This window comes from Mustela putorius, unplaced genomic scaffold (assembly GCF_011764305.1).
Source record: "Mustela putorius furo isolate JIRA1106 unplaced genomic scaffold, ASM1176430v1.1 tig00003869_pilon_pilon_pilon, whole genome shotgun sequence".
Taxonomy (NCBI): domain Eukaryota; kingdom Metazoa; phylum Chordata; class Mammalia; order Carnivora; family Mustelidae; genus Mustela; species Mustela putorius.
In genome coordinates this window covers 34,874,119-34,898,896 of record NW_025422021.1, presented here as the reverse complement: position 1 = coordinate 34,898,896, position 24,778 = coordinate 34,874,119, and the positions used below count along the sequence as shown (strand labels likewise).

The window sequence follows — 24,778 nt, the reverse complement described above, 5'->3', positions numbered from 1 at the left end:
GGGTCAGTGGGTGTGAGCAGGCTCAGGGAGGGGGCATGGGGGGATTGCTTCATGGGGTGGGGCTGGAGGGGGAGTGGTCTGCAAGCAGTGCCTAGTGAGGAAGGATACCTGCCCCCATCTGTGAGCTTCCTGGGGGTGGAACGCCAATGCCATCACCTGGGTGGGGGGGCCAACTCAAAGCAGGTAAAGCGAGTGTTCCAAGAGGTTCATTGTCGTGAGGGGGTTCGCACGGACAGATCAGGAGACTGAGCCGGTGACGAGGAACAGAGCAATTCAGATCCTGCAGGTCTCTCCCTGTTGCCATTTTAGACCAGTCAGTTTTTAGTGGTGGGAGCTGTTCTGTGTGTCCTGGGACATTTTTTAGCATCTCTGGCTTCTACCTGCTCTATGCCCATACACCTCCACCTTGTCTCAGTCTGATAACCAGAAACATCTGTGGACATGACCAGGTGTCCCTGGGCAGGGGTTTCCAGTTGGGAGCCAGTGGTGCAGTGGAATGCCAGAGCCACAGGTGGAAGGATGTGCTGGTGTGGAAGGTGCCCGTGAAGAAGAAGGCTGGAGAGACTGCTCAGGGTCCCTCGGGGGAAGGCAGGTGTCACTGCTGCCCCAGGATGCCCCTCAGCCACTTCCTTCAGGAGGAGGCCCCTCAGCCACTTCCTTCAGGAGAATCAGAGATTTCTCCCTGAATTACAAATATTCCAAGATGCCCAGAAAACTTGGGAATGAAATCACCAAGTCCCTGTTAGTGACTTTAGGAACAGTTTTCTGCATCTGGAATGGAGGGAGGTTCCTGGACAACAACACATACATTTTGTTCCCCAGGAGGGTAAATCATGACTAGTATTTCAGGGAGTTGAAGTGACCTTCCAGGTGGATCCTGAATTAGGCTGTTGGAGAATTGCTTTGTGTGTGTGTAGACTAAACAAGGTAGCTTATTAAGGAGAGAAAACATGAAGTGGATTTCCCTTTATTATTCAAAAATTGTCAAGAATATGTGTCAGTGGGGCAGCCGTGTAGGCCTTCAATGAGGTGCTTGACGAGAGCATTCAGCACTTTCTTCCTGGGTAAGTCCGAAGATCTGTGAGCGGGACACGCACAACATGATGTCCCCCGGTCTTGTCGCACCAGTGCTCACCAGCGCTTCCAGCTCAGTGTTGCTGCGTCTGCAAGCTGGGGCTTTGTTTGGACTCCTCTCAGGTTAATGTGTTCCCTGGTGACATGTAGGTGGAGGTACCAGGTTGTGTGCTCAGCACGAGCAGGCAAGGCAGTGGTGAAGGATCAACAACGTGCAGGGGGATGTGCCAGCCACATGAGGCACCAGGACTCCTTGGCCGTTGCATTCAAGGCCGTGTGCTGTTACAGGGCAGACAGAGGGAAAGAGTCTCAGAAGGGACTTAGAGGGCGCAGACATAGAGCCACCCCATGTGATGGCAGCTGTTACTTGACCACATGTGACTCTAGTGTATGTTCTTAACATCTTGCAAAGAAACATGAGTGTGTGCCTTAAGAAGAAGTACCAGGTGATGGGAGGGACCTGGGGAAGCTTGCTGGGAATGGTGTCGACACTCCGTGCTCAGCATCAAACGGAGGAAAGGGCATCTACAGCTGCGCCGGGGGACAGGCATGCTGGTTAGAGCCAGACAACTGGCAGACCTCCGAGTGCAGGGATGAGAAACATTCATCTGGGAGACAGCAGTATAGCTGTGGAGTGACCAAAGAATTAGGGTGCACAGTTGGGAATGAAAGTGGTGCCTTGAATTAAGTGGTTGCCCAAGGGGCAGAGTGAAGGAGCAAAAGGCCAGCCCTGCCATGGCAGAGACCAGTCGTCCTTGCCTGTTCTCCTCATCTGCCTCCATGGTGAGGCTTCAGCTCCTCAAGGGTAGGGATGGAGGAATGGTCATTGGGAAATTGGGACAGTTCCATTGCCTGTCAATGTGCCTGACACAGGGTAGGTCCCGAAGAGTCAGAGAATCAAAACTTGGCAGGTCTGCTATGGGGAGAGAGACAGCATGCTGTTTTTCACTAATAATAAACCTATGCTGCAGTTGTATGTGACATTGAGGGTGGAAGTGAGCTAATTGGGACTCCCTCTCCTCTGTGTGCATGCACAGAGGCCGAGCCACCCCCAGGACACCTTCGTATGCGTCCGCAGACATCTTGATTTCTTTCCTAATGGATCAGGGTAATTATGGGATGAGAAAAATAAACTAGTAAAAAGCATGGACTTCTCACTTTGCTTTTCCAGAACCCCAGCCATGCAAAGTGGAGGATTTTAAATTCATAGCCTACAGTGATCCAGAAATGAAGTCTTTTTTTCTTTTTTTTTCTTTTTAAATGGGAGGTGTTACATTAGAGGAAACAGCCCCATGAACTTTTAATACTGCATGCTTTGGGGCCTTCAGTCCAGTGAGCTCACCTAAAAAATAGTACTTGTGGGACCTGGTAGGCTATTGGAGGAACATTGCTTTCGTATTTCTGCAAAGCTAGCTTTATAAGTGTTAACTTTTGCATTCTTTTGTCTTTTCTGGTCCCATGGCAGACACAGGGCTGGGCGACTCCGTGTGCTCCAGCCCAAGTATCTCCAGCACCACCAGCCCCAAGCTCGACCCGCCCCCTTCCCCTCACGCGAACAGAAAGAAGCACCGAAGGAAGAAAAGTACCAGCAACTTCAAAGCTGACGGGCTCTCCGGCACCGCTGAAGGTAAGGTTTCCCGGGGAGCTCAGGGTGAGAGTCTGCATTCCTGGAAATTAGTTTTTATTTCTCAAGCTGGGGAGGTCCCATATCCTTTGGACTGCACATGCATAGCGCTGCTGGTCACCACACGTGCATTCTGTGTGCCAGGCTGCCCCAGAGGGGCCCTTGGAGCTGCCTCGTCACTGACTGAGTCTCGAGATCATTCCACCAGATCAACTCTCTTCCCCTCTAGCAGTCATCATCTGGTAGACGGTAAACCTGGTTTCCCTGTCACCCGCCTGGTCAGGTTCTGGGTCTGACCCAGCCTCTGCACCCTGTACGCCAACTGGGAGGGGCGCCATATTGTTTTATTCTAACAAAGACAGTTCCCTTTCCTATTCTAGAAGTGTTTTCTAGTATTGGCTGGTCTTAATTCTTATAAGACAGCTACTCCAATCCTGGCTTTCAGCAACACATTATGGTAAATGCTTCTTCTATGAGTGTCTGTCTATTCTTTTTGTTTTGTGGACTCTATTAATATTCCAGTTGTCACAGTTTGTCATGGCTTGTCTTGGTTCTCCTTTTACTTGTTGAGCCCTTAGTTTTTATTCTCAATGATGGCCAGATGTGATCTTTCTGAAGTCACTCCTTCAGATGGATTTACATTTTTTTATTTCACAGATGCAAAGTGGAGATGCGCATGTGTACACACACACACACATTATGAGAGTGAAATTAATGCAGTTGTAGTCAATAAGCTGAAGAAATATGTCAAAGGAAGATAAAAATTTCGTAGCGTCATTGTTTAACATGAATAGTTGTCTGTGACACCATCAATAGTAAGAGTCTGTTTTCGACACACATTCCACACAGGCATCGGAAATACTTTTATAACTTTATACGCTTTCTCTTCCTCTGTTTCTGCTATGCTTTTCCCGAATCCTCTACTTGATTGTTCAGAACTACAATTTGCAATGTTGGAAAAAGTGCCTTCTTCCCTCCTAGTATCCAGCCATGTGCCTGGAAACCCACAATGTGTACATTAGCAAGGAAGGAATGGAGTTGATGGTGTGTGCAGGGGGTTTGTTGTTCACATGATTCTGTGAGTTGAGTTGTGGCATGTTTCACGCATCTGAGAACTCGGGAGTTCAGAGTTTCCAGTGGCTTGCCAGGGTTCTCATGGTGGCGAGCAGGGAAGAGTCTGAGAGCACTTCTTCACATCTCTTACCCTATTGCCCCCCTTAGGCTGCCTGTCAACAAGTTTAGCTAGTAAAAACTGATTTTCTCCCATTATAATAAATAAGGATGATTCTATTATATCAGGAGTGGTGAAAAATAATGATTATGGATCAGAGCGCCCACCTAGACATTTCTGACCTTCCCAGTTGAAAAGAATGAGCTACAGATGCCCAGCGTTGCTGAGACTTTCAAACACTGCTTTAACAAAGAGCATCCGGCTGTAGAGGTGCACCGGTGGCCATGCCCTACCCAAATGGGAGGTTGGAGGTAAAACCAGGAAGAAGCCTGGAGCCTCATCAGTCTGGGTGACATTTACCCCATGTACCCCAGGGGAGAAGAAGGTTTGCTGTAGGAAAAGGCCTCCTATCCGTATCACAGATAACCATCTTACTGGGTATGTCGTGTTTCTGTTGGACAACTTTTTTCAGAAACACCACTTGGTAGAAACTGATGATCAGGTCCACCTTTAAGTACATGACACCATTACACATATTTTACACTTTCTGCTTATATTCTACCCACCTCCTGATGGAGTGACAACTGTGTCAGTAAGATACAGCCTTCAGGTAAATCAGTGGTTGCGTGTTTAATAGGATCACGGCTTCAAACCAGCATCCCGGTCAGCCAGGCATGACTCAAGAGAGGTTTTAGATGTGTCGGTGAATTTGGTGGACACCTGAGAAGCTCCCAGCCCATTTCCTGAGTTACTGGGATCATATCCTATGCTGAGCAATAGTGTATAATAAGGCTGAGAAAGATCCTCAACGTAAAAACAACCTTGGACCCTTTCATTAAAGGGCCTAACTGCTGCGATGGTGACGCAGACAGAAAGATGGACTCCCAGGCACCATAGAAATACCCAGATTAGAAATCGCCACAATATCTCAAGCATGGATGATGAGTAATGGTTGACGTGTGTTCAGAAATTCAACACCAGTGATCAGAAGGGAAGCTGCCCCTCACTTCCTAGTTCACAGTTACTGAGTCTGTAATACCAACGGCCATGACATCTTTCCAGTAGGAAATAAGGCAACAGATTCTCTATTAAAAGAAAAAAAGAAAAGGTATCATTTTTCCTAGGAAAGGTTACATACAAGATGGTAAATGAGTCATTTTTGTGAGAGGCCCTATATTTCATTATTTCCGAAGTACGCTTTTTTTTTCGTGTTTTAACATCTCTAAAGTCATAAGGCAACCTACAATTGAGAATTGAGGTCATTTTAGATTTAATGATACAAAATGTTTTGTAATAGTCTTAACAGCTATTAGCTCCTTTAAGTCAAGAGCATAAACTGTCTAAACATCTGTTCTTGAAATTAAAGCTAGTTGTATATGTTTTATTTTTAGAGGATATTGTTTAATTTTAATTATAAGAAAATATTTGTTTCTCTTTCCTGTTCTATATGTTCATCAACCAGTTCTATGACTGGTTGTTTCCACTGTATTCTTTGTTGACTGACCTCATAGTGAAAAGTTGAAATTGTAGATATCAAACGTTCTCTACAAGGTGTTTAAAAAGTAGTTGAATTATATCGTTTTTGACATAACCTGCTGGAACAAATGACTAGATTCAAAGGTCTTCAGAGTATAAGACAAATAAAATTCCACTGAAAGCTACTTTAGTCAGGGTCCTGGGAGAAAACATAGCACCCTCAAGCTGGGTCATTGAGGGGAGTTGACCCTCAATGGGTCTGCCTGCAGAGGTGTGGGAAGAGCTGTGGGATGGTGCTGAACCCCAGGAGTGTAACAGACAACAGAGGGGTCAGTTATCAGGACCCAGACAGAGAGCTGTTTGGGCAAGGTTAGGAGCTATGACCTTCAACAGAAGGACCTATGTTAGTCTGTGGTGACGTGGAGGGTAAGGGACCCAGGGGGACTGCCCTAACTTCATTCCCTTCCCTGACTCTGATTCTGCCTGACCCCTTCTTTTGACTAAATCCTAGCAGAAGCCAAGGGCACCAGCCACATGGGTCCACCTCCAAGGCAGAGACGGCAAGAAGGTAGAGATGAAGCAGCAGAAGCAAGGCAGTGCTCATGCCTTTGATTGTGTCTCTCAGAAATCCCTGGGGAAGTCTGTGCCTCTGACCCTTGACTAAGTGCACTGGGCCAGAAGCCCTGCAAGAGGGCAGAGGTGTGTGCTAGCCACCATTGTTTTCTGGGCGCCCGGCCCAAGCCCAGCTGAGGGGCATGGTCAGAGCTTCCTGAGTGCACCTCTGAACCATTCCTCAGCCAGGTGCCCCACACAGGGGCCCTAGACGCTCAGCCAAGCACCAAGATTCTGGTGCCAGGTATTTCTTACCTTGGTACCATGTTTGTCCAGAAAGTACGAGCTAACAGTATAATATTCTCAGGATCTGTGCTGCCGCAAAAGCCAGAAACACTGTCCACATGGGGGCTCTTGGTGCACCTGACAGAAATAAGGGCATCCCAACCAACAAGTTTGTCACTGGACCAGCATTCACAGTCATTGTCCCAGTTCTCTGATGCTGCAGAGCGGTGATAAACTCTACACCCGATGGAAGAATGCGCTATGACCTAACTTAAGCTGAACAGTCATCTTCTTATATGTATAACTTAAAATGAATGGAGTGAATCTAGTAAATTATAGAAGCAGAGACTGTGATCTTTATACATATAACGTAAAATAATTCCTTAACTTTATAAACATTTTGAGTTCTGACGTCGTAACTTGATCAGGTGTGTGCATATATGTGTAAGCGCTGGAGGTGTTTGGATGATCAAGCCAGTCACTGGACTTATCTGGAACTATTAGTATCACTTACAGAGTCAAAAACTAGGGGCGCCTGGGTGGCTCAGTTGGTTAAGCAGCCAACTCTTGATTGCAGCTCAGGTCATGATCTCAGAGTCCTCTGATCGAGCCCTGAGTTGGGCTCTACGCTTAGTGGGGAGTCTGCTTCAGAATCTCTCTCTCCTTCTGCCTCTCCCCCCACTTGCTTGCATATTCTCTCTCTCTCTCTGTGTGTGTCTAAAATAAAGAAAGAACCTGTAAAGGTGGGGGGGAGAGTCGGAAATTTAAAATAATCCAACCCTGTCCTTGTGCTGTACAGGAGGTGTGAGGTACAAGCTGGGGCTGCGAGCTCTGACTTTGTGAGAGTGACCTCATGTATCGTTGAAAGCAGAGTGCCCCAGCAAGGTAATGGATGCCTCGTTGCTCCCAGGGCTCAGATCTGAGGCTGCTAACTTTGGGCAAGAGTAGACACTTTCTCACTGAGTTTAACTTTAAGCAGAACAAGCCTCATAGAAGCCACCATCTTCTAGCTGTACCATAAAAAAGGTGCAGGTGGTCATTACATTTTTAAAAAAAAAAAAAAAGAAATTTGCAAATCCCATTTCTACTTGTACTCCTACTTAATAGACCCTTGAGAATATTGGATATTAAAATATCGGTGATCTTGATTTTTAAAATTGGATCTGATTTGTTCAGGATGAATTGCATTTAGGAAAATGTCATATGTTCAGATCTGGGCTCTGTATTCTTTGATGATGATAGACCAGTGAAGATGAATTCAGATGGGGGCAAGAAGCACAGGCATGGGAACTGAAGCCCATGACATGGAGGGAATCTTTGAAGTACCTAGAAGAGCTGTAGGGAAGGATAGGAGGAGCCTGGTGGCATGTGAACTCACCTCTCCTGGGTGGCCTAGGTGGGTTTCTTTGGGACCAATGGATGGACACTTCAAGGAGATGGGTTTGGGTTCAGATATTAGAATGCAAACTTTGTAAGAGGCAGGGCACCTTGTCCCCTGTGGTGGTCACAGCACTGGCTGGAGGGGAGTTTGGCTCTGGAAGGGTGCTGACACTCAGGGCCCTGGATTTGTTTCCAGAACCGAGTTGAAGGGCGTGTGCCTGGAAACTCCTGGGCAGTAGGAATAATGCAGGTCTTTCAGGACTTGCTGTGTTTTGGCATTGTCTCTGAATTGCCATAGTCTCTGGGCATCTTCTTACTCAGGGTCCAGTAGTGAGCTTACCGCTGCAGAAATGAAACAAAGAGCCCTGCATTCTCTGTGGTCCTAACTCTGGTGGTTCTCGTTAGTTCGACAACATTCATGCAAGTTTGCATCGAGTGTTAATTTCCCTGTTTCCCCAGTGAAAAGGTGGAAGTAGAGAGAGGTTAAGTGGCTTTCTTGTCCAGGGTCAGGTTGCTGGTAGGTGACAGAACTTTCTCTTGATTCTCTGCCTCAAACTCTTTCCACCAGGCAAAAAGCAAGTCTTTGAGGTATGTGGAGCGGCTTTTGAATCTAGGAGTGGGGCAGACAGAGTAGCTTCCTTGATATTTCTCAGATTCTATGTAAAGATACTGACTTTTATATGGATCATAACATCTAGAAGTTGTGTAGCAAAGATCTTTCTTTAAAAATGCAGAGCCAGTCTGGATTTACCGAGTCTTATTATAGGAGAGGGTATGCAGAAATCCTGTTGTGTTCCCCCCACCCCCTGCCACCTTGGGTTCACAGTGCTTTGTTCCAAAGGTCTCAGAAGGGAATTTGTTTTATCCTTCTCATTCTGATCCCTTGGTTGTTCACTCTGGGTCTTTATAGAACCATTGAATGGTTGATCCTGGATGGATATTGAAATATTACCTTGTGGAGGAAAGTCACAAACGGCCTCTCTCCATTAGGATAAGAGAAAAAGAAAAGAATTGCCCAACCCAGCTGCACTCAGTAAGCAATCAGAGGAAAGGGCTCAGCCTGTTTCCAAATTCCATTAAGTCCAAGTTGCAGGGGTCAGCCTGGATGGAGCTTTCCTCCCCTCTCACCCCGAAGAACCTGACATGGCACATCATTTTATCCTCTCAAGTATCAAGCATCCTGCACAAAGGAAGGACCACTCGTTTGGCTCCGGGGAAGATATGAGAAATTAAGGCTCCGCTTCTCTCTCCCCCGAGAGGCTGTTAGAGCCTTAACTTGGAGCCAAGACACACACAAGAGACGACCTCCATTTATACCTTAAAACACCAGTGCTGGGGACTGAATTTGGCGAAAATGAAGTTTCGTCTTCACCTTCGCTTAGCTCCGACTAACACAACGGTGGTTGCTCTGCCCAGTCAGTGAATCTTTTACCTCAGGAAAAAAATGTTTTATACGTGAGGTGAGGTTTGGAAAGGTAGTCTGGCGAGGAAATAACCATGCACATGCATCGTCCAGTCTTGTTCCTGCACTTAGGGTTACAAGAAGGCGAGACCTGGGGGCATTGAAGCTCTGTTCCTCGGTGTCCATTGGGTTGTGTTGACTGTCATGCAGTTTGGGCATCACTGGGTCATTGGGGGATTTTCCATATGAAGATTGGGTGGGGGGGGGGCAGTTTGTTTCATTTGTTATGGAAGTGTCATACCACCATGATGTTGTTGTCCTTCCTCTCTCCTTGGCCACAGCTGACACACCAGGTAACACGCTGTGTTGCTCATGATGACGTATGAGGCCAGCATGGGGTCAGGGCCAAGGAACTGCCTTCACGGTTTGTTTCCTGTCTGTGTGGTTTTCTCATTTAATTTCATATTTGGAGGTGGCTGGAGAGGGAGGGGGGAAGGTTTATGAAACCCGTGCAAGCATTACTAGCACACATCACCTTGGATTCCCTCCTTTTAATCTTCAAGAACATTCCAGCAGCATCCCTCGGGTCTGCTTCTTGTTCTAATTTTGGCAGCTGCCTTGCGTCAAAAGAGAGGAAACAAGAAGCCTCCATAATCACCAGCCATGTTTTGTAACAATAAGGACTTCATAATTGAACTCCCTCATTATTAAACTAGTTAGTGCATCTGAATCTTTGAGCAGTTAATCAGAGTGAATTGGAAAACCAGTAATTCAAGCTTTTCCTGGAAGATATTCCTCGAGTATAGCCACTCAGAGAAGGGAGCCGGGGGGCTGGGTTTCTTCACCCTTGATCTGGAAGTCAGAGGAGATACCACGTTTTCAGATGGACTCACTACTCCCCACCAACCAGGTCTTTTTTCCAAAGCGAGTTCTCAGGTTGTAACCCCAGCTCCCACGAGAACGGACTTGCTGGATTTATGCAGCTCAGGGTTTACTCTAGACGTGGACATGATAGATGGGGCACCGTGGACTCCAAAGCTGTCCTGCAGGGTCCCATCCTCCCAGCATGCTCGAGCTGCAGGTGCCCACAGCTCCTTTGTAGGAATCGGCGGGTGAGAAATAAACAAAGATGAGTCGACCACAGCAGGAGGAGCCAGAACAGAGGCTCTCAGTCATCAGGCACTGACAACAACAGAAGGGTTTTTGATATTATCTTTTTTTTCAAGTACACACAAACTAGAGAGTTAGATTGAGTTCCCTGGAAGTGCATTGGTCACCTGTTTGGCTGTCACAGTGACGGAGACAACCCCTGCCTTCAGGATGCCCACCATCTGGTGCAGTGCCCACATCCGTAAACAGGCTGCGGCCACCGAGCAAGGCCCCTCGGGCCCTTGGGGCCCCCGCAGGAGGCGCAGAGGAGCTGAGCTGCTCGTTCATGGCCTGTTACGTGGAGAAGGAAGTCTCTGGTGCTATAGAAAGTCAGGGGGAATGGTGTTAGAACAAGGGAATCTTATTCTAAGGCAGCTTGGGGGCCCCAGGGTCTCTTGCCGTCCACGAGCGAGCAGGCATAGGCTCACCCGTGAGAAATGTGGACTCCTTTGAAGGTGCCATTCCCAAAGGACAGGGAATGGAACAGACCTCAATGGCCCTTGTTTTCCCTCAAGTTAGGGGTACTGTTCTGCAGTGGGGCTTGGTTGGCAAGAGCTGCCCACAGCCTCCAGGGTTCACTGACAGACTGTGAGGCGGCATGTTTCCTCCTGGAATGCTGCCTCATCTGGGACACTGAGTCACCTGAAGTTTATCCCTCAGAGTCTTTTTCTTGACGTTCTCAGAAAGTCCAAGCTGTCAGGATCCTTGGTTATTGCTTAACTCTGCGACAACACAGAGACCGCCCCCCCACCCCCGCCAGCTGTGAGCGTTGTGCTTGACCAGGGCCCCCGAGCTGGGAGGGGCAGAGCCAGTGCCATTCCGCTGGGGCCTTCCTGGCCATTCCAGTTGCATGGCCACTTTTTATACTTCTACTTTGCTGCATGACTTTTGTCACAAAAAGTACCAGAGGAAAACTGACACTGTAATGCTCAGAAGAAACATGTGATGTTGTGTCTGAATCTGCCTCGGCCTCCCAGGGGCCTCAGATGCTTCCACCTGGATGATTCCAGGGCAGACTGGCCCCTGGGAGGTTCTAGCCGAAGATGCCGTAGCTCCCTTGCAGCGCAGGCGGGCATGAAACACGCAGGTCGAGGGGCCTTCGTTCCTAAGGATGTAAAACAACATAATAAAGATGGTGACCAGATGCAGAACTGGGTCTATGTAGAAACAACTTGATAAATGGAAAGTAAAATCAAATCCGCATACACCTTATGTCTCAGGCAGCTGGGGCCATGACAGACCCACAGATGGGCAGTTTAGATGGTGGAAATCCATTTCTCCCAGTTCTGGGGGCTGCAAGTCCACGAGCAGGGCGAGGTCTTTCTGGTTCTCAGCAAGGATTAGATTCCCAGCTTGCAGAAGCCGCCCTCCCACATGTCCGCATGGCCTTTCCTACATGTGCTCGCTGCCTCTTCTTGTGAGACCACGAAGTGCACCGTGAGAGCCCCGCCCTCTCCATACCAACCCTGGTCACCTCCCGCCTTCTCCATCTCCAGCACCATAGGCTTCAATGGATGAATTTTGGAAGGACATAAACATTAAGGCCATACAACCTGGTGAATTCCTGTTTTTGTGGGCTGCCGTGTGCCCTCCTGTGCCACTGAAGGAAGAAGACACTCTGTGGACTCAATCACGCAAACCAAGCCTGTTCTCCCCACATCTTCCTCCCCAGGGCCTTAGGTCCCTTGCTAGGATATGTCACGAAGTGTAAGGGAAGGAAGCCAGGATTGATTCAGTGCCCACTCTGGAGTGTGTGCCCTCATTGCAGCCTGTAGACAATGTGGTGGTCTTAGGGGGAGTGCGTCGGGGAGAAGGTTGTCTCCCGTTTTCACGGGTGAAGGACGAGGTTCAGGGAGGTAATTGGCCAAGATCTGCAGATGATGTGAATCTGAGGTCTGCCTCTGGCCTCCAGACCTCATGCTGTTCACCTGCACCAGGTCCACCTGGCAAGGACCTCAAGGGCTTGGCATGAGGAGGAGCTCAAGGCAGGGCCATGCCTGCCACTCCCCACTGTGGCCTTTTAAGAACTCAGAAGCAGCAGGGTGCCTGGTGGCTCAGTTGGTTAAGCCTGACTCTTGGTATTGGCTCAGGCCAAGATCTTAGGGTCCTGGGATCAAGCCCCACGTTGGGCTCTGCATTCACTGGGGGGTTGGCTTCACCCCACCCCCATTCATTCTGCCCCTCCTCCTACTCGTGTGCATGTGCTTTCTCTAAAATTTAAAAAAAAAAAAAAAAAAACTTTAAAAAAAACTCAGAAGCAGTGATTCCTTTGCCACTCTTGACCTCAACATCTTTCCTCAGGACCTCCGTGGTGGCACAGCTTTTTAGCAAACACTCTCTCACGTGTACATGCACACTCTGGTACCTTCCAGGGAAATTTGGGAGTCACTGCTTCAGCCACTCTGCAAATAGTTGGAACATGCAGAACTCGAAGACAGGCTGTCTCCTGTCTGTGACAAGGGGAGATCAGTCTTGAAACTTTCTAAAACTTAAGGATGTTTAACTACCTAACACGGACACAACAAATCCCTGTTTTTGTGTTCCTTCTGAGGATGATACCTTTTTGTGGGGGATAGGGGGAGTGACACAGTTTGAAGATGGAGGGCAGAGAGAAACCCTGGACGAAGCCCCCCCACCAATTGCCTGAACCCCACCTTGCTGGATTCAGGTATTCATCAGAGGTCTGCCTCACGTGCTTGTGGGGTGATCATGGCACACTCCCGTGTCATTGGATCATGTTAGAGAGGCTCCAGAGCAGGTGTGGTCTTGAGGTAAACTATTGCTTGAGGAAGCTTTGCCAGTGCCCTTCTGCTTTCCAGCGGCATCCCTTTCCATCGGAGTCATGCCGTAGGCTCCAGGCTCCAAGCCCAGGGTGTCATCACCCATGAAAGAGGGAGGCCCCATGAGCCCCACAGCAGGCATCGCCACTCACACACACACACAACTTACCAAGGGCTTCCTTTGTACTCAGGACATGGAGGAAATTGGCCATATGTCTGTGGGGTAATGGGCTCGGCTGCAATATGAAAATCTCTCAAATGGTTAAATTCAATGACATTACATCAGAGTTCATGAAGAGCGACAGCTGCACACAGTTTAATTCTATTTAATTTTTTTAAGGGGGAAAAAGCAAAAGGGAAAATGTTTTAGTTTCTCTTAAGCTGATTTCTCTCTGCTTTTGCCTTAAAAGTGCCTTTCTAGTTGCCACACAGTGATGTGATCATTATCCGCCACCTCGTCGCCGTGCCGTCCCTGCGCGCAGGAAAATACAAAAAGAGAGAGAGAGGGAGACCAGGGGAGCTTGTGAAGTATGACTTCCTATCCCAAGACTCATTGCCTGCGATTCGTAGCGCTTGACAGTAATGATCTTATTACAGTACTCTGGACCTTGAAGAGATTTCATGAGGAGAGAGAAAGGACAGGCCTCCGTGTAATCAAGTGGTGCTGAATATTCCACGCGTTTTTGATCACACACTGATTGGGCACAGTTTTAGCCCATCTTCTAGTCAATTATGCATGGCCCCTGCGCTCTCGGAGAGTCAGAAACATTGATGGCTGTTGTCTGGGTTTTGGCAGGCAGCCAGGGGTTTGAAGTGCCTTGCACACCATCATCCCAGGATAAGTGCTTTTTAGTTGGAATTGATTACCTTTCTTTGGGTTTTGCTTAATAGCAAAACTGCATTTGGAGAGGGCTTCAGGTGAAAAATGGACGTATTAGCCATTTAGAGCATCTGAACTCCCAGGCAATCCTTGGGCTTCCCTTGTTTCTGTCTAATTTCTGTTTAATGATATGACGTTTGGTAATATTTAAGATATTCCACGTCCTTTGCCGCCAAGCACACATGTTGAGCGTGGAGGGCAGGTTGGAGTGCATGGCCACCATTGGGGGCCTCCAGGACAGTCTGGGGGATGCGGCTCCAGACTCTGAGGGGGTCTCCGCCAGTGAGCTTCCATCCTGGTCAGAAGGCATTAATTACCTAGAGAGATCTGTGTCTGCAAGAAAATAGATGGTGGGTTTGTCCTGCAGTTGACCACCTCGTCATAGGTCACTGTGGCACGCTCTGCTGGTTGATGCCTAAGAGAGCTGTTAGCTTGGGGCTTATGCAGTTGTGTACTTCCCATTATTGATCTCAAAGCCTAGTGATATTTGAAAGGATGAGATTTTTCCTACCAGAATGATCACTTGATATTGTCCATTATGAAGCTAACACAGTTAAGCAAATGATAATATGCCTAAGAGACCACAGTTATGAACCAGGATTTTTTCTTCCCTGTGTTACCCTCAGAATTCTGGTTCTTAGTGTGTAGATGGTCTCAGAATCATCAGATAGGAAAACATCAAAGTTCTTTTTAAGTGTGTGTGTGAGACCAAGGAGTTAGACATACCAAAACCCAGTGGAGGGGAAGGGGGGAGTTGTTAGTAGATGTTTCTAGAAATCTGTCCTGAGCCTACCTCTAGCCATTGACATAACTGACACTGGAAATGGGAACTATGCCATTTTGCCACGGGGTCCCTCAGTAACCTGACTTGACTCTTCTTAATTGAGTAAATAGGTAGCTTTGTTCTTTTTTCTTGGTTTTCATTTAGAGCTTTCTTGCTTTCTGCAGGTGGGAATAATTTTCCTCTTCAGTGGCTCTCTGCAGAAGCCATGCATCTCTGTAGCAAGGTTACTAAACAGCCCTAGGAGAACTTACCAGAATCCCTAACTCCATGTTCTCTGTGCACGTGCACAAACAGAGGGTTTTTTTCCTTTCTCAGTCTCGTGAAAATAAAATTATTTTCTCTCAGTGCACATTGAGTGATGATTCTTGAAAAGAGAAAACCTCAAAACAGAAAACCAAAGTTGACCATCACTGATGGCCAGAATTGCCCCCGATTGTTGACCTTTGCATGGTGTGGGCAGTGCAGCCTTCTTTGTGGCCTCTCAGCCCCATGGGAATCTCTTATTCACATCCACACTCCATACTGTGGCGTATCTAGGACCTTTCCTAAGGCATAAGTTCATGTAAAATAAAGGATTTTATAATAGGTTTTCAAAAGGATATTCCTTGATTTTGATAAGTTCCTATTCAAGCCCTTAAAGACTTTTGTCATCTTACCCATTGCTGCATTTCAACAGGTTGATAAAATGTGTTTTTATAACAACTGGAACATGCCAAATCCGCAGTTAGCTAATAATGCAAGTTTTAAAGGCCATAACTTTAGAAGAGCAGGGCATACAGTATGATGATCTCCTTTCAGCCTGTAATTTTACCTGAAAAAGTGAGTCTAGTGTTTGCATTTAAAGCAAAAGAGTCAATAAACTCATACAGTTTCATCTATGAATGCAGAATAGCTCTTGTAATTAACCTGTAATTTACCCTGAACAGGCCAATCAATTGATGTAAACAATTAAAGACCAACTGCTTTCTTGAAATCTGCCCCACCCTCCTGACAAACATTGGTTCCTCACAGTGTTGGGAGATCAGTCTCTTAAAACTAGGATACCAGAAGGAGGGAGGGAAGGATTCATCTAGTGGTTGGTGGTTTGGGACCATTTTCTTAACTCGTAACAGTGAATGTAAGTTGTATTGTCTGTCGTTGGCTCTCAAGGAGTGCTAAAGACAGTATTGACAGCATCCTTCCCAGTTCTGCCAGCGGGAATGGGAAGGGACACGGACATGGTTTGGCTGTTTTGTTTTGAGCAGCATAGAACCCCTCACCCCCACCCCACCACCATGAGCACTCATGGAGGGGGAGGAAATGAAGCCAGCCCACAGCCATCATCTCCTCCAAACTATGCATGGTTCCAGAATGGTGGTAAAGAGCCACTGGTCTTCTTAAATTTTGAACATTTGAAGATGAATATGTTGCTGGTGTCAGAGTAACTTGTTACCTTCTATTTCTGATCACAACAGATCAGATTAGTTCACCCAAGAGGATTCTTTGTCCCAAGTTCCTTTCTTAAAGAACTCTAAGACATGATTTGAAGCCATTCATTTATAAGCCAAATCTAGTTCTTGGTGTCACTTTTTTCCCAAACCTCAAAGTATTCTGATTCCCCCCTCCACACTGTCAAAATCAATGAGTACATTGTGTGACTGGGATGAAACATTCCATAAGCGATCAAGGTCTGCATCAAGGAAGGGCATTTACCCCTGCAAGGCCATTTGCAGGCAATTTCCAGGGAAGCAAGCTGGGAAAGGAAGTATGCATTAGGAGAGACTTGGGGCTCTGGGGATGCTGGGGCCACATGGGGGTGGGACCTAGGGGCCGCAGGGGGAAGCTGGACCTGCAGCTGAGATGCTGCCAGGGGGCCAGGGCTGGAAAGGACTCCATCCAGGCAGGGCTACTCTGTCTTTTGGCAGGTGAGGTTGGGCTCCATCCTTTGCTTGCAGCTCCTCCCCCCATTTTCCTCGTTCTTGCTTCTGTTCTCATTTTACTCTTTCTTTCTCGAACTTCCTTTATCTGGGACTTTTCTTGCTTTTTTTCTTATTTTCTCTTTCCATTTTTTCTGATCTATACCTCAATAGGCATCTTTTTTTCCTTTACTTTCTTATTTTCTTTCCTTGTGTTTTGCTAATTTTTTAACTTTCTGTGTATCATGAGGAAATACATAACATAAAATCTGCCCCTGGAAGCTTAGGGTTCATTGACATCGGTCAAAGTGTCGCCTAACCATCACCGCTGCTGATTTTCAGATCTTTATTGTCGCCCCTTTCTCTGGCCCAGGGTGACCTCTAGCCTACTTTTCGGCTCTGTGGATCTGCCCGTGCTGGATACGGTCTGTAAATGGGATCATTTAGCGTTTGTCCTTCGTGACCGGCTCCTCACACTCTGCCTATCTCCAGGGCTCACCATGCACACATGTGTCAGTGCTCTCTTCCTTTTTAATATCGAGTCATATTCCATTGTGTGCACAGACCACGTTTGGCTTACATGATAACCTGCTGATGGACACTTGAACTGTTTCCACTTTAGGCTGTTGCGTAATGTCGCAGTGAACATTGGCATAAAATAGCTGGTCCTTTTTCTCACTTTTTTTTTATAGCATTTATGGAAGAGTGCATTTAACTTTTTGAAGAGTGTCCGGATTCCCTTGTTCCTTACATTGCTCTCTGCCTTTCCTTTCTTTCCTCATCTGTACTATGGACTTGAAGGACCTCCCACAGTTGAATGAATCAATTTTTGTCTCCCTCTTAATTACAAAGCTAAATATATATGACTTGAAGATGTGTTTGAATCTTTTCCGTTTTCCTTTTTAAAAAGCTCTAAATGTTTTTTAGTTCAAAGCTCCTTTCATTGGTTTGGGAGTGTTGATGGACTCCCCACATCTGCTGCTTGAGTGGATCACACCACCCAGCATCCTGAGCCCACGGGCTCCCCCTGACCACACAGACTCAGAGCCGCAGGCTGGCGTCCCCAGGGGGTGTGCTCCTGTGTCCACACACCTGCCTGTCCTACGCACAGGCATTTCTCACTATGGTTGCTCAGACCCCAACATGCCCCTCTGCAACTTCCTAGTAGTGAGCAACCGGGTGGGTTCATGAAACCTTAAAGACAAGAGATGATTATTCCTCACTTCTGCCGACTACTTTGACCAAGATGAGCTTTTCCACTTCCCTTCCGAATTAGTGACCTCAGCCGTTCGCCTTTGCCCGTCATCCCGCTGCAGCAGAACCCATGTGCTGGGTCAGGTGTCCCGGCCTCCACTGCCCTGTCCTCCTCACAGCACTTCCCAGGACTCAAGTTCTGGTCTCTGGTACCCGTCACTTCATTTTCAAGACAACGTGGGTCTGAGCACTGGCGCCCTCCTAATTCCTGTGCATTTTGCCTGCATGTCGTTAAAAACTTCCAGCCTGGCTCATGAAGGAATGCAGCCGATTGCTATGGGCTCCATGGTTGTATGTTTCTCTCTGTAAAAGCTCAAATACTGCTATCTGTTCTGTGAACCAAAGTTAGTATCAGAATAGAAGCTGCTGTTTTCAGGACAAGTCAAACCCTTGTCCCTCCCTCTCCACTCTGCCTGCCCCTTCTTCCAGCTACCCAGGCCAGCAGGTGCAGTGCCAGCCCCCCAGGGCAGCCTCTGTGGCTCAGGCATTAGGACGGGGCCCACTAGGATGGCTTGTCTCTGCTCCACAGTGTCTAGGGCCTCACTTAGAAGACCAAGTCCAGAGGCTGGAAGTCTCTGGAATGGTTCTCAGCTACTTATGGGTGCCTGTGAGGACCTTCACAGGGTCTGTCAGCCAAAACATCTGCACATGAGCTCTCCACATGGCCAGGGCTTCCTCCTGACACAATGGCCAAGCACCATAGGAGAGCCATGTAGCCAAGAGAAAGCCATGTTTCCCTCTGCGCCTAAGCCTCAGGGGACACACAATGTCACTTCTCCTATAAACTGTCAACATGGTCACAGAGTCCCACCTAGGTTCCAGGTAGGGAAGTAGGCTCTGTCTCTTGCTTGGAGTGTGGCAAGGTTCTAGAAGAGTGTGTGAACCTCAAACATTGCTGCTCCCATTAAGGAAAAATCGCCACGGGTAGTAAATAAATACATGCTATGTCAGGTTGTGGTCAGTGCAGTGGAACAAGATGACGTGGAGCAGGAGGACTCACAGTCCCCGGGGGAGGGCAAGGTTATTTTCTGAGGTGGGCGAAGGGGCCAGGAAGGCTCCCTGAGGAGACCTAGGAGCAGAGACCTGGCGGAGGAGGCGAGGCTGGGAGCAGGTGGTCCGCTGGGGTCCGCATGTTCCTGGCAGAGGGGTCGCATTCCCATTGGAGTTACGGGGGCCTCAACAAACTCAGCACTTGTCCCTGGTCAGTCTAGTGACCTCTGTGCATATTTATGTTCTGCTGTATTGCTGACTTTTACCTTGATTTCAGTATCGTGATTTTTTTAGTGGTTAAATAACAGGAAAAATCATTTCATTTTATTTTTAGAGTTGTTATATGTTTATTTCTCCATTTCTTAGTAGAAGAGTCAATATAAAAATATTTCAGTATCCTCTAGCCTCTTCCCCACATACATTTGTACTCCAGTATTATGGGATTTGCCCTTTCCAAGCAGCACTGGGCATCTAGAACTTGTACTGCCTTTAAAGGTGCTCCAGAGACCCACTGAATACAAAGGGATGCTTGAGAAAAATGATCATTTTTCTACATGCTAAAGAAGAAGAAATACAGAAGTTCTTGAGTATTTTATTCTGTGTAGAATTATTTTCAGAGTTGGGAGAATGGCATTGGGAGTTTTCCAACAGTGGGAGGAAGACATGAGCCCTTAATAGTGAATATTCTCCTTTCTAGTGCTCTTAAGATGAAGGCAATCACATAAGGTTATCTTGCTTCATGGGTAATTAAGGCATTTCACTCTGTGATCCCTTATTCTAATGAAGAAGAAGAAATTTCTCTTTTGCTGAATTATTTCTTACAAGGGCTTTATTTCTGCTCATTGCTCCGATTTTGCAAAGTGTTCCTTTTACTTGTGATTGTCCCCTATAATGTCTTATTGGACTGTGAGTCAGGAGGAAAAAAAAAGTAAAGATTCTCCACAGAATCAAACTTTTTAAAAAATGCTTAGAATCTCACTGCCCACAAAAGCAAAACAAGCAACATGGCAAGCATCCAGTTCCCTCTCTTCTCCTTCAGCTGTAGCTACACTTTGCTCACCTGTGGCGTTTGGTTTCTTTGCCAAGGACATGGTGGATCCGGGTAGGCAGGTGGCTGTGCATGAAGAGAGGCTGGGGAGGGTGAAAGTCGTGGGACCAGGCAGATAGAAGCCATTTAGGAATTCGGGCTCAGGAACCATGCGTGCTGGGTTTGAATTAGGCTCTACCTCTTGCTGGCGGGATGACCTGGGTGAGCTCCTTGTCCCTCCCATGGCAGTGCTCTCAGCTGTGAAATGAGGGGACCGTGCCATGCCCTTGCTGTCCGAGTCATGGAGCTCTATCCTGAGTCCACAGGACAGAACCTGCCCCTCATTCCTTCTCGGGAGCTGGTTCGTGCATACCACAGTATTACTCTCGGGAGCCGGAGTACTCCCCGCGTGTCTGAAGATGATGCTGACTCACCCAAGAAAGGGCCCAGGGGCCCTGTTGTTCTGACGTAAGGGGTCATTCGTTAAATTGTGCTACTTTCAGTGTCATGGACAGTAGCAATCAGAGATCATCCTTGAAAGAGCATTGACCAAAATGTTGAAGCTACTTCTTCAACATCCAGACCTCCTGCCTGCTACCATTCTTCCCTCGCGTGGTGGGCAGCAAAAGAGAGTGGCCCCTCTCACTGCCGCATGAGCGGGAACACAAATTGTTTCCAGGCGGAAGTGGCAGGTTGCCACAGCACCCCACTGCATGGACTCCTCCCAGTCTCTCACAGCTGATCTCCAAATGAAGGCCATACGCCTTCCTCTGCCTCCTCCAGGGAGCCTACCCAGCCACAGAGGTGAACTGGAGATCCTGTACTGTCGTGACTGCCATTAACATTGGAAACCACCCCCCCCCCAAAAGAACCCACAAAAAACAGATTTTTTTTTTTTTTAAATTGGAAATTCCCTAATTAAGATAGTGGTAAAAGTGCATTAAAGATGAAGAAAAACAACTTAATATTGAGGCATGGGTTTTTATATTATGGCCTATCAATGACTTTAACATAGACTCTGCACCTTCAAGACCCCAGTGGTGTTGTTTTCCCTCAGCATTGGCAGCAATGGGTCTAGGACGCTCCCACATCAGAGCTGTGCAACTGAGAAGGCCGACTCTTTGTGGCGAGGACAGAGCAACGCATTGCTTTTCCTCCTTTTGCTACGCTGCTGAATTGACTGGGGCTGCTTGTCCTGTGTCCTGTGCCCCTGCATACTTGCTGGTGTCCCCAAAAGCCCGGCACTGTGTACGCGTGTGGGGTGCTCCTAATGTATGCTGATACAGTGGAAGAAGAGGAAGGGTACCTCCGTGGGCCCACATGGACATACCAGAAGGTTTTCCAAAGTATTTCTTCCGTACAAGTTGGTTTTATGTGATATAAACCCAAAAGTTTGTATTTTGGATAATGAATCCAGCAAGATGCTCTGAAGGAAAAAGTTGCGAAAACATCATGTAGTCTGTTTTCCTGTTGGGAATTTTAGTCGACAGATGTGCTCGGAAACAGAGTCTTCATTTAACTTATTTAAACGGTGATACCAGGTGGGTGTGGCCACACCCATCTAAACCGTAGTTAGTCCTCAGGACCATTATTCTGTTCTGGAACACATTTTGGGAAATGTTCAAACCAAAGAAGACAGTGTCGGGTTTGGTGGTTTTTTTGTTTGTTTGTTTGTTTGTTTTTAAGATCTTTTTAAATAATCTCTGCACCCACCATGGACCTTGAACTCACAACCTCAAGATCAAGAGTCTTGCTCCACCAACTGAGCCAGCCAGGCACCTTGGGAGTAAGCATTTTAATTGCTTATCCGACAGTGTGTGGGATGTCCTGAAGCCTCCTCACTGCTAATTTGGGAAAGACTGAGTGAGCACGTGGGATTTCACCCATGTGAAAACCCAGAACATTCCTAGGGTCACAGAGGTCTTGAGTGTTTGTTCAGCTCTGGAAAGCTGCAGTCCCAGGACTGCTCTGGGGCAGACGTCTGCCTCATGGTCCCTGGCCCCTAATTCCCAAAGAGCTCCAGGCCAGAATTATAGCTCACATTACAGATCACCTGAAATCAGACAGCACACTTTCCTTATGTGTCTTTTTTAATAACTGTGTGCTTTCATTTTATCCTTTCAAGGCACCTTAGAGAATGCTTACCCCTGCTTTAATCCTTTGCATTTAGCATATGTATTCCTGCAAGCTAGTTACACATAGGGATGTTCCTGACTTTTTCATTGCCGTGTGATAGTGGAAGGAGATAATGTTGTCTTTCTGTGCAGGTGCTTATATTCATCTGGAACTTCCTGATGGACAGACGCATATACTCCATGGAGGCTTGCTTCTTTCCATGTTGAAACTTGAAAAATAAATCATCTTCATTACATTTAATATTTATTATTTACTCTTTGCCAAACTATACACTAATTGCATTCTGTGCATTATCTTCGTTAATCCCGACTTTCCCCCACCCCGACCTGATGAGACAGGCATTAAGCAAGAGTAGAGGGTTCAAAAGACCAAGTTGTGTTGGTTTCCACGTTCTGTGAATTTCCTGGGGAGAGAGAGTATATTGAATGGATTTGATTTTAATCAAAACTAAATGATACTCAGAATCAAAATAATACTCAGCATATGGTGCCATAGAAATAAGTATATTATTTTCAATGTTGTTTCTCAGTAAAATCTTTAATTTACCTAAAAGGCATGCTAACCACCACCCTCCCACGGTGGGGGCAGGGTTGGGGGGCAAGGACAGAAGATCTGCTTCAAGAAACTGCAGGCTCTGTGCATCTTGGACGGGAGGCCTGTGCCACAGCCCAGCACCCTAGGAGGGCACAAGCCTCCATAGGGCACTCGGATGCTGCTGGTCAGATGTTACTGTTGAGCAAAAATGTAAGCTGTCCTGAGCCAATGGGAAGCCCTTCTGCTCTCCTGCTGCCCAGGATTCTGTGTCAGGACCCTGCTCTCTCCGCGTGGCTTATTCATCTTTGTTCACGTTGTGCTTCGCTCTTTCTCTCCCTTTTCTCTTCTCTCCCTTGCCCCTCACCCAAAAACTCCATTCTGCAAATGGACTCGGAGATGGGCCTTGATAAAACACTGGCGTGTCGCCCTCGCAGCCTCCGCGTGGCGGTGTCATTAGCTCTTGCTGATTATCTGGCTGCGCGAGCTGAAGCTGCCGCCGCGGCGGGCTTGGCGGGGTGCGGAGATTAACTGGGGGCTTTCCAGCCGTTTGTCACACAAATAGCGGTGCCAGTAAACTGAAAAACGATAAATCATTTTTCTCAAGATTGAAACCTTTTATCAGTTGTTTCAGTTTCATTATTCAATCAACGATTAGCAGCCAGCCATCCTCGCTCAGTCATCCGCTGCGCACAGCTCCGGCTGCTGCCAGCTGAGCAGCTCACAGGCCCCTTCCTCCCACCTGTCCTCTTGCTGGTCCCCGCCACTAAATAGACAAGCGGTAGGTAGGTTTCTGGTGTTCCTCTCCTGATTTCCTAAAGCTAGGCTTTGACACACGGTTCCTTTCTGCTGCAGCTGTGAGATTGGTTGGGGGGGGGGCATTTTTCTTTTGCCTCCTGGTAGGTGTTTTATTTAAGATATTTTTGCCTTTTAATTTAAATGTCTGCCATCTTGATTAGAGAAATGAGGTGGCAGTATTCTTGGTCACACCTAAGTCCTTGATGTCGGGGTGAATGGGTGATGGAGCCCTTTGGCTGCCCGCTCTAGAGCCCAGTGATACTGTGGTTCATTGAAAACAGAGTCGTTCTGGAATGTTGACAGATCATGGCCATCAGAAAGGCCTGCAAATTTTGTAAAATGTGGGGGCTACTAATAGAGATCTTTGCCTTTTTTTTTTTCGCTTTTTCATTCACGTTTAGTCTATCAGAAAATATATTTCTACCACTAGCTAAATGTGGAAGAGGGAAAAATCACTTAGTTTATTTATGTATCATTGAGACCGTACTTGGTTATTCTGTTGGAGCTCTCCTCAGCCAGGAGTGGAGAAGTATATGTGTGTGTGTGTGTGTGTGTGTACACACATGCACGTATATGTGAAGACTTTAGGGCAGACTTTTTTTGTAAGAGAGAAAAAGAGCATGAGTTGGGGGTGGGGAGAGGGAGAGAAAGAGCCCCAAGCAGGTTCCATACCCAGTGCAGAGCCTGATGCTGGGCTCGAGCCCACAACCCTGAAATAAAGACCTGAGCCAAAATCAACAGTTGGACCCTGAACTGACTGAGCCACCCAGGCGCTCCTAGTGAAGACTATTTTTTTTTTAAAGATTTATTTATTTATTTATGTTAGAGAACACATGAGAGAAGGGCAGAGGGACAGAGAGAAAATCTTAAGCAGACTCCACGCTGAGCACAGCCTCACGTGGGGATCCAGTGTCACAGACCTGAGACTGAGACCTGAGCCAAAACCAAGAGTTGGGTGTTTAACCAGTTGAGCTACACAGGTGCCCCAAGACTTTTAAAAATACTATAATTTTAGAAATATTCTGAATTATATTTTTACAACTTTCAAAAATACTTCCATACCATCTTAAGACTAATCTGTATTTTTTTCCTTGGTGGTACATTTTTGTGAGGGATGTGACTGTGTCTTGTTCCTTCAGTTCCTGTATATCAACATCAAGATAACGTCATACAGTATGTGGTTAGTGGTTTGTCACATGCTGATACCATTAAGTTGTCCAATTTATTGTTTAAGAAGAAGTAATTTGGAGAACTTTTCCAGCTTCCCCAGTGTAGTCATTTTCCAAGATAACTAGTAAAAACCTCTGTACTTTGTAACTGGAACACTCCCAGCCCCACTCAGTGAGAAGGTTCTGGTCTCCCCGTGGATTGTAGCAGTCCTGTCCCATCTGCTGAGATCCCTTTCTGCCGCCCTTCCTTGCCATCTTCCTCAACATGTGTGTGAGACACGGTGCGTGCACACCCGCCCCCACCACCACGAGGGAGTTCCTTGCTCTTGTTAAAGAGTTTCTTGGGGAAAAAGAGTTTCATCTTTTTCTCCTTCACCTTTGAGAACAGAACTCCATACATCCTCCTGTCCTCCCTGGATGA

The 24,778-nt window shown here is 47.1% G+C and overlaps 1 protein-coding gene across 9 annotated transcripts in view; it reads left to right on the top strand.

Annotated features, from left to right (window-relative positions):
• Positions 1–24,778, top strand: part of AGAP1 (ArfGAP with GTPase domain, ankyrin repeat and PH domain 1) — a 507,095-nt gene that overhangs the window by 383,511 nt on the left and 98,806 nt on the right. For all 9 annotated transcript variants that reach the window (XM_013048468.2, XM_045066852.1, XM_045066853.1 and 6 more), the window contains one exon: positions 2,540–2,701. In XM_013048468.2, the coding sequence (XP_012903922.2) occupies positions 2,540–2,701 (162 nt within the window). The remainder of the gene's footprint in view (positions 1–2,539; positions 2,702–24,778) is intronic.